General features: G+C 28.9%; 1 protein-coding gene across 1 annotated transcript; it reads left to right on the top strand.

Moving 5' to 3' along the window:
- Positions 1 to 5,402: 5,402 nt before the first annotated feature.
- Positions 5,403 to 9,940, top strand: LOC126836271 (zinc finger protein 85-like). The gene is made up of 4 exons (XM_050569527.1): positions 5,403 to 5,735; positions 6,275 to 6,445; positions 6,528 to 6,764; positions 7,942 to 9,940. The coding sequence occupies exons 1-4, from the start codon at positions 5,571 to 5,573 to the stop codon at positions 8,698 to 8,700; spliced, it is 1,332 nt and encodes a 443-aa protein (XP_050425484.1). The 5' UTR covers positions 5,403 to 5,570; the 3' UTR covers positions 8,701 to 9,940.
- The last annotated feature ends 545 nt before the right edge of the window (positions 9,941 to 10,485 follow it).

Genomic DNA, 10,485 nt, shown 5'->3' with positions numbered 1-10,485 from the left:
GTTTCGAAGTAATTTGTCTATTTTCAAAAATGTTTATTATTCTTAATACCTTATCCTACTTAAGTGTAGAGTAGCTTTAATACTTCAAACTTCTTTATTCTTTTTCCACCATCATTTCCTCCACTTTAACTCAGATGGCCTATTGTCTTCTGAAGTACTTCATATTCGATCTATGTACTTGCTGTCATATTTTTGACATTCAGATTAATGCTGTCGTGAAAAATTATGTAAGTTATAGTGCAATTCTTACTTAAGAGGGCGTCGCACCGGTGATTTTCAGTGGTAAAAACATGTTTAAGCAGACTGAAAATAACTCGCTTGATTTTGGTTTTAAAGAAAAAGCACCCATTATAAAATTAAAAGAAAACAATATTTCGGAGGGCAAAAATTCATTTTTTGAAAAGTTAAAGTCGTTTAAAAATATTAAAATAGTCGTTATTTCTAAACTATGTATTGAGCGCTATACTTAGAATAATGAAAAAAACGCACCGTCTTGCCCTGCGAAATATTGTTTTCTTATAATTTTATAATGGGTGATTTTACTCTAAATCCAAAATTAAGCGAGTTATTTTCAGTCTGCTTAAACTAGTAGAGGTGAAAAAACATTTTTAAACCGCTTTCAAGGATGCTGCGATAGCCCAAAAAATAAATTAACTACCAAAATAGAGTCTTAGTTATTGAACTAATAATTACACATCCCAGTTTAACCTAGTTTAACCTTTAAATTAAGATTTTGTAAAAAATTGCCTATACTTTACTCCTTAAAAATTGGCGGTGCGACGCCTTCTTAATAGACACACGTCCACGTTTATGGACATCGCTGTACCGATATTTGGTTATATACCAACATTTTAATACTACACACACATAAACGATACACACTTAATAAGTAACCTACAGTTTTAGGCGAGCAGTGTAGGCAAATGCCATTGACGCATGTTGAATTGCATTGTTGAGGAGTAAAGTCGCATCGCTTGTATTGATGATTTTAACAATCGATATTAGAGGGTGCTACAGGGTCAGTTAAACGTCTAATGGTTTTAGGGCTGAAAAAGTTGTAACGTATAAACTATGACCCATGTAAATGCTTACCACAGGTAGGAAATGTTATTTCGGTGCACATGTAAAATCATAACAATATTGTACTCTCCATGTTTTTCTTGTTTGTAATAAACAATTACCGTTGACTTGCCTTTGACCCCAATTTTTTCACATACCTGCAAAAATCTCGCTAAAAGTATTGATAGTTTTTATTAAACCCTAAATCTTCTTAGATAATTACAATCATGATAAAGTTTATCTTAAGTGAATAATCCTAATAACTAAAATATAATTATTATCAGTGAGAAAGTTGGTTGAAACTCGGTGATAGACTGAGAGTGTAAAAAATTACAGTTTAATTAAACGTAAAAGTTAAATTACATGCGCACGTTATACGTTTCAAATTACAAAAAACAAATCTACTTAAATGCTAAATACTGAAAATACAAATAATTGTTTGGAGTTGTGATTATCAAATCGAGCGCTAAAATGGTTCTAGAATCACACAGTCACATAAAAAAAGTTTTTTTAATTATTTTATTTTTAATACAAATAGTAAGAATTTTACTGATACAATAATTTCGATTGTAGTTAATTCCGGACTCTAACAGCTGCGTATAAATAAATTATAATTAACATATCATATATAAATCACTACATGTATTGCATGTATTGTACTTCGTATTATTTATACTTAAGTTTTGCAAATTCACAATTACAACCATCACGTGTAAATAATTGAACTTCTTCAAATGGAAAATCTAACTACCCATCTATTTTTTGTTTAACTATAAATGTTTCGACTTTCATATGGCAACCGGAGCATCTGGATAAAATTCTGATTACATTGCTTCATTATACTCGTTTCCAAACCACCCATGGGGTAGAGTATTTGGCTCGTTTTTTTTAACGTGGTATCTCCATCTACGATGATGCTTGAAATTGTATTTACTATAAAACCACCAGCAATGTGTGATAGAGTGTATTGATACTCAATATTATTGAAGATTTACGGATAATGCAAATAATGACGATGAGGGTATCAAGGAGGTTATCCTGCTGGACAACGGTAGGGGTTGAATCTAAATTGACGGCTAGGGCAGCCACGCGTCAGACAATGGTGGACTTAGCATCTATAGATAGGTTCGGGTTTACCTTAAGTTTAACTTCATAATGACGTAATCTTGGTATTGACAGCTTAGGCGGCCACGCAACAAACATGGGCTTATGCATCGATATCGATCCGGGCATACCTAAATTTTATGTTAATAACGACGACATCCTGATAATAAATGCTTTGGCTGCCACGAACAACCGTAAACTTATGCATCTATGTCGATCTGGACATACCTAAATTCTAAGTTATTAATAACGACATCCTGGTATTGAAAGCTTGAGCTGCTACGAACAAACGTGGACTTATGCATCTATGTCGATCCGGGCTTACCTTAAGTTTAATTTCTTAACGACGACATCCTGGTATTGGCAGCTTGGTCGGCCACGCAGTAAACGTGGTCTTATGCACTGATGTCGATTCGGGCATAACTTATGATTAACTTAATACTACAAACGCATTAGACTATTGAGGTCTTATGCTTAATAAAGGGTACCAAGGAGGTAATCCAGCAGGATAACGGTATAGATATTGGTAGTTTTATTTACAAACAAATCTTGTTACTAAATAAGTATGCACTATGCAACATGAAATAATAATCTGACATACAAATTTGTATGTCTGTACAAATTCAAAAGAATAGTGCACGAGTGTACAAAAGTTAACTTAATGATACTAAAATATGCAATAGTTTTAATGTGCAATGCACATACAGATGTGACTTACTATTGTTGTGTAAGTAGTTTAATTTAATTAGCTGAAGTGATGATAGTGCTATAATGTGTAAATTTACTTAAATAAATTAATGATAATTTTGCGATTGTTTAAAATAGTTTATGAGGGGAACTGAGAATAAAATGGCATCATCGTATATAGACCTAATCCACGCAGTATTTACTTGGTGGGGAAGTAATTTGGAACTTCAAGTATGGTCAGATATTTTAGGGTAGGGATCTTTTTTGAAGAATACATTACTTATACCAAATCAAGCACTAGAAAAGGGTCTAGAATTAACATCCCTGTCACATAAAAAAAGGTTTTTTCAATTTCATTTCATATCCAATTTACGAGAAGGAGATTTTACTGAATAGAGAATAATTGTATTTACGTTTGTACAATTATTTCGACTGTATAGTTAATTCCGGTCCCTTAAAACGATATATAATTAAATTATTATTAGTATTTAAAATAAATTAATACATGCATTGCTTACCAGTTACTTCGTATTATTTATACTTATTTGGAAATCCATGATCAACCGCCAAGTGTAAATAATTGCATTTTTTTCGTAAATCTAAAAAAAATTTTAACATAATATTGGTAAATAGTATTTAGTAATAATTGGATTGGGATTTTAGATTTGGTTAGGTTGTATATTGAGAGATTTCTATAAGGCATGATGGTTTTTTGCATTACACTAAAGCTCAAATATGATCATGCCGTGTTGGATTCTTAAATGCTAAAATTGATTCACCAAATTATTTACATAAGTTAAAATTCCAAGTGCTTTTTTAAAAGTTTTCTTTTTTTATGAAACAGTTATTAAACATTTCGATCACCCATATTATATTAAATGTATTATTTTAGCATTTTATTTCAATAACTTATTGTCATATTATGATTTGTGTTACATAATAACTGAATGTATTCGAAATACCAACCACCAAGCCTCAGGTGAAGCCCTTTTGAGTCTTTGGTCGCCTTCTGTGGAACGCTTAGGATTTATTTTTTGAATAGCTTGAAGGTATGTCCAATCTTATAGTACACTGACAATAATGTTTAAGTCGTTTAAAAATTGAACGGTTTTAACATAAAATATAACTAAAGAACGCTTTGACACGCTGTATATTGTTCGCTGAAAATATTATAACACAGGTATTGAATTTTAATGTTTTATAAATATACATTTGTTACTAACTCCTTGTTATTAAGTCAACATAGAAACAAATTGATTTCAGCCATTGAAAACGCACATAGAATTTTGACCAACAAAAGTTTGCTTATTATCATAGTATAGGGCCTTTCTGAACACAAAATCCGCATAATATTATTTATGTTAATTTAATATGAAGCGACAGAGTAATTGTAATTTATAAAGGGATGTAGCTCGTCCAGTATGAACAAACGTTTTATTCAAACAATTATATTTTATTATAACAATAATCTTAAACTTAATTTTACACTTAATCAAATGAAAGATGTAAAACTTAATTTATTAAATATCAATGGAAATGGCGATAGTTCAATATTAATATCTACAGATATAAGTGTACAAGCTACGTAGCCAAAGGATTACCTATAATTAAGTAAATATGGTCCCTTCAATTTCTAATAAAATTTAATCTTGGTTCAATAATGCACTAACGTTCTTGTATCCCGAAAATCGTGTTTCTGTAAAAATAAACATAACAATATCTTTCCTTGAAGGGAAAGATTTCTTGAACTATTTGGACCTTTTTTTGGTTTTAATAACACTAGTAATTAAGACCAAATATTAGTATATTATTTAAAATACAATAAAATATTTCAAGGGGGCTGGGGTCATGGGGCCCAGGTGACCCCCTGACTACAGAACTGCTTAAACTTATTAAAATTTTTAATTTGTGATATTAGATTCACTATCTAGAACATTTGAGCAGTAAAAATTGCTTCTGTATGATGTTGTAGTCAACTCCTTGGTATTAATTTTTAATATATTTTATTAAATTTGATTATACATTAATGATCAATACGATTAGCAGTAACCAGTATTCGATTTTTATTTAATAATTTATACGAGGTAATTATTCAGTTATTATACAATTTTAGGAATCGAAATAATAGATAAAAACAAACGAAAAATGTGTACCTACAAAATTGGTACAACAAATTCGGTAAATGCAATCATTTTTACGCTCAGATTTTTGGTTGTCTATACATTAAAAATTTGGTAATTATAATAAATTAAAAATAGTTAGCTGTTAAATAGGTATATACAAACCAAAATTTATAGTTGTTTGTAAAAACCTTTTTACAAGCATTATCTGATATTATGTGTTACTCAATGACAATATTTTGTAGAATTTTGTAAAAGGACACACTGTAGAGAAGGCGACCGTTGTTATCATTAGTATTAAATATTAATGTTATTATGATAAGCCAATAAAAATGTATATTGAAAATACAACTAGATAGCGTCCTAGGTACAGTTCATGGCTAGGTTGAATCATAGACCATAGTATATTCGAGCTGCCGGACTTGTGTATACAGTATAAGACCGTGATAATATGTGTTGATATTACATTATAAACAAAATATCAATTAATAATAATTGAAATAATTGTTGTTGGCTGTTGCAACTTTTTTCAGTTAATTTCCACTCAGTTCAATGATTTTTAAATTCCTGTAAGATATTTTCCTTGTGGTTTTTGTATTAATGGATAAGCTTCAAGATGATTCGGAGGAACCCAATTCTGAAGAAAATAAATTCCAAGTTTGTAGGCTTTGTCTTGGTAACAATAATGTAACAGTGAATATTAACCAAGAAACTATTGGGTTTACATCAATAATTGACAAAATTCGCTATTGTACTTCTCTAGTCGTAAGTGAAATTAAATGAATCGCTGAGTTCAAAAAGAGGATCTATCTAAAACAATTAATTTTAAAGGAGACAAAAAACCTGTTTAAAATAAATTTGTAATACCTTATATTCTATACAATTCATACAAGTTCATTTATATATTTCTACGAAGTGTTGTACAATGTGCAGGTTTTGGTCGCATTCACTTTTTTTTTGTGTGTCAACAGTGTTTCATGTCTCTTTTATGAACTCAACTAAAATTATCAAGGATGATAGGGAAGGTAGGTAGGTATAAATACTCTTCACTTTCATTAAAAAATTGTTTATTTCAATATCCTGAAGCCATTCATAATACATATGACTGTTGACATACTGACCATATGCGACTGCGGAACATGTCTCCTTTTAACACTAACACCATTTATTGAGTTAGGAAATGAAAATTTCCCTTTCTGAACCCAGCGGTTTAAATATACTAGATACTATTATGTTTATAAATATATAATGACTACAGTGTTTGTTAACATTAACATTTTTCTATGCCAATGTATGTTATTTAGGTAAAAAAGGGTGATAAACTTCCTCAAAATATTTGCACTTGTTGTGCAAAAAACTTGGACTTAATGTACGCGTTCAAAAGTAAAGCTATAACTTGTGATTTGAAATTATCTAAGACAATGCGGAATGATACAACATTTACTTATAGCCAAGTATCTGATGACCCTATGAATGTTAGTAATATATTTTATTTTACTACTGGCTGTAAGTAATATTTATTACTTATTTATAACTACATTTTTACTGTTTCATTAGATGACATTTAAGTTGAATTTGGAAGAATCGGACGATATAATGGACTCAAATGGTAGATACGTATATAAAATAGTAGACGCAGATGCACTTACTATTGAACCTGTCAATGACACAATTGGGAAAGATAAAAATATAACTGATATAATGAATTCAAAAAATGATCCTGAGACAGTAACTATCCAGGAAGTGTTACATAAAAACCCTAAAATTAATACTAGTGCATCGCAAACGGTTAAAGTGAGTTTTGTAAACAGTACTTGTATCTTATTAAACATTCTTGTATAGTTTCTCCAATTTTTATTTAATATTTATCACAGTTAAGAATCATTTGAAAAATCAAACAAATATATAATTTTACTAATATTAGTATTTAATAATAATACTAATATTTTCAATTTTATACACTATCAGATATACCTATTCACAATAATTTTTGTTTTTAACGCTATATTATTGGTAATTTTTCTGAGAAATGTCTGTGTATAGTTATTACTGTTATACTAAATAATTAATTTTGCGATTTGCTTGCCCATAGAATGTATACCTGAATATTTTTAAAAATGTTGGCAGACTGTTACCCCATATCACTTCTTGTATTGGTTTTTATTTTTTGTTCAAACGAGATACTTATTGGTTTAAATGCCAGTTGACTGTTATTATTTCAATAATAGCATAGTTTTAGCAAATAATTTCACTTAATCAGTATTTTTTCAATCTGTGATAGTAACGTAACAAAAGCAACGCGTCACTTTATTGTAATTTCGTTATATTCTTTACTAAATAATGAATAAGTAATAAAAATGACTTTTTTTAAGTAACTTGAAATAAATAATGCAAAAAATAGCTTTTGGTCTAAATTTTTTCTAAGTACTGAGCAGTAAAACATAGTACAACAGCTTTGGTTCTTTAACTACTAATACAATATTAAAACATTAACATATTGAGAATTTTTTTTAAAAAAACCATTACAGTGGGTTCGGGCCATAAGGTTGATTGTCGGACTCTAATAATTTATTGCCGTTGTTATCCATATATCGTAACTAACATTATAATGAAAACGTTTTTAAATACCTATTGACTGTTGATTCACTAACAGATAGCAACTTAGAAATTGACTAAGTAAAGTAAAGTAAAGTAAAGGAAAAGTAAAGTAGTTTCTTTAAATTACATATGTTACTTGTCCAAGACAGTATCTTTCTTTTGTAGTTCAAATCCAAAGTTATCAACACATTTCCCGTGTCTGATTTCAACTAATCAACTAGTTTGGTTAACATGTTAAATCAAATAGATTTAATTTAAAATAAAGCTTTTAAAATGACTACTATAAAATATAAACTCGTTTAATAATAATCATAAATTAAAAAAATGTAAAAATAATTATATCAAATTATATATTTTTTTCTGTTTCTTTCAGAAATCCAAAGAATCGGCAGTTGTAATAAAACGCGAGTTGAATAAGATAATGACAAGTACAGAAGAGCTAGGTTCAACGAAAAAACAAAAACTCAATGGGGACATTATGAAACCTGTATTGGTAGTGAAAAATGGTAAAGTAATGTATTATTGCAACCTATGTAGCTATGAGGCTGAGTCAATGAACACGTTAATATCTCATCGCACACGCGTACACACAGATCACAATCACAAATGTTCCGAATGTTCATCGTCGTTTAAATCCCCAGGCTTGCTCAGACGACATTCTATAACGCACAGCGAAATGGTATTTAAGTGCAAATTTTGTGATAAACGATTTGCTCAGAACCAAACACTCGAGCGTCACATCAACACTATGCACAATAATAGTGAATCTTTAGAATTTCAATGCGTCAAATGCAATGCCTATTTTGAAACCTTGGACGAGATGGAAGACCATTTGGTTGTTCATTATATTAACCCGTCAAACAGTTTCAGTTGTAGCTATTGTAAGCGATCTTTCAATTCCTACTTGGCAATGAACAAACACATTGACGTCGAGCACGTAGTAAAAGTCGAATGTAGCATTTGCCACATGGTGTTGCCGACCAAAGAAGCCATGGAAAAACATAATGTTTCTGTGCACAAGCCAAAAACAAACGGAAACAAGAAATATGAATGCACCAAATGCAAAAAATGTTTCCACGGTCTTAAAGATATTTTAAATCACAGAAAAACTCACATAACAGACGAAACATAGTTTACTCTTTTTTTATTGCCAGCCTTAAGCTTTAATATTTTTTAAGGGGCCTCCCTTAGTTTAGATTCACTTCATTATGTATTATGTTGAACAGGAACATGTTTTTTCATTGAAAATCCTTATAGTGATAATATAGACACCGTTCTTATTTTCATATAACAGCTAGTAGACTGAAATAAGTTATATTTGTAAAATTCCGTGTAAATAATTTTTTGATTGGACTGTTTCTTATTTATGTTTTTAACATACACATTTAAAAGTCCCTTAAATAATCGAAAAAAATAAGTTGTATATTGAACATATGGACTGATTATAAAAAAAACTAACAATTTTGAAAAGCATACTTGTGTGTATGTAATAAATATGTAGATAAATATTTCATAACTTTCTGGACGTTAAATAATTAAGTTGTCTTTAAATGTATTAGGATAGTTTAATTGTATTATGCATATTGTGTAAAGAAAAAAATACCCCTGGAAATAAGTACTGATAAAAAAAGGTTGTCCACTAACAAATATTTTGATTAATATTTCTTATTTAAAATGTATAAAAACATAAATCGTCAAAATTAAATTAATGAGTACAACAATTGTTATCTAAACTTGATACTATTTGCAACAGCTTTAAAATATTGTTCATGTGTCTTTTTCAGTTTTTTCAACGTTTTATTAATTATTATTAATACTTTTACCTTCATTCCTACTATTTTTTTATTGGTAATTTTTTCTATCTTCCTCGCGTATTGTATTATAATTTGTACACTTTTTATTTGTGATTTATACACCCTAATTTATATCAATTGTAATTTTTTTTTAAAAACCTTTTCAAAACATAGCGACATAGCCAAAGAATACAGTTAAATAGAATTAAATTACCCATTTGACATTTCTATATGAATGTTCAATAATTATAAATGCCAAAGCTCTACTCAATTTATATATTTTTTTATTCTATTGTTTTAAAACCTGCCGTTAATTAAAAAAATTTTTTTACTTAAAATCTAACCGGTTTTTATTTTTAAGCTCACATTGACTAATTCTTGGCTATGCCACTACCAAAATATAAAATGTTGATTTTATAAATAAACATAATGTAATGAACACATTTAATTATGTCCAGCTTAACAACTGTTATAGTTATAATTTATACATATGTTGAAATATATTCTATAAACATAAAAAAAAAATGTAATAACAGTATTCTTTATTTATTTTTTACTGCAAAATCACAAACATTTAATTATTTAACTGCGATAATTAAATCAAGTAATTTCATAGAATACCCAACTAAATTAAAAATGTAGTAAATACTGTACATTTAAAGTGAAATAATACTTAAGTTATGTTTAAATATTAGTTTAAATACTAGATGTGTCAATAAATGAACATGTGTGTATCTACTATCTAATCTTAACGAAAGGTGCATTTTTTTTCCAAATTAGATATGTATGTCTGAAGATCTGATAAAACTAATTATACATTTAACAATAAGTAAATATTCGTTCAAACAATACGGAATGTTGTACTTATTAGATTATTCATAAGGTGTTTTAACTCCAAAACCATTGATATATTAACATATCGTTGTTTGTCAGGTGGAAATTTGAGGTGTTTTTCTTAGGACGCCACGTTACGTATATATAGGTGTATAGGCTTTTTTTTCATTAAATAATTACGTATTAAATACTAATTGATACAGTATTTATAATAATAACCGTTGTAAACACTTTATATCACTTTACACTGCATTCAAGTTTCTGAAACTAGAAAGGAATATGTATGGCTA

Source organism: Adelges cooleyi, unplaced genomic scaffold, assembly GCF_023614345.1.
Source record: "Adelges cooleyi isolate 19-005CV unplaced genomic scaffold, UGA_ACOO_1.1 ACOO_flye_CR_arks_rails_tigmint_CR_PRNA_23, whole genome shotgun sequence".
Classification (NCBI taxonomy): Eukaryota; Metazoa; Arthropoda; class Insecta; order Hemiptera; family Adelgidae; genus Adelges; species Adelges cooleyi.
This window is presented reverse-complemented; position numbering and strand designations above follow the sequence as displayed.

Bases quoted from the DNA above. Each gene is read 5' to 3' on its own strand.
- LOC126836271 (XM_050569527.1), top strand. From the start codon at position 5,571: ATGGATAAGCTTCAAGATGATTCGGAGGAACCCAATTCTGAAGAAAAT. The intron at 5,736-6,274 runs GTAAGTGAAATT...TATGTTATTTAG, and splicing joins GCTATTGTACTTCTCTAGTC to GTAAAAAAGGGTGATAAACT. The intron at 6,765-7,941 runs GTGAGTTTTGTA...TGTTTCTTTCAG, and splicing joins GTGCATCGCAAACGGTTAAA to AAATCCAAAGAATCGGCAGT.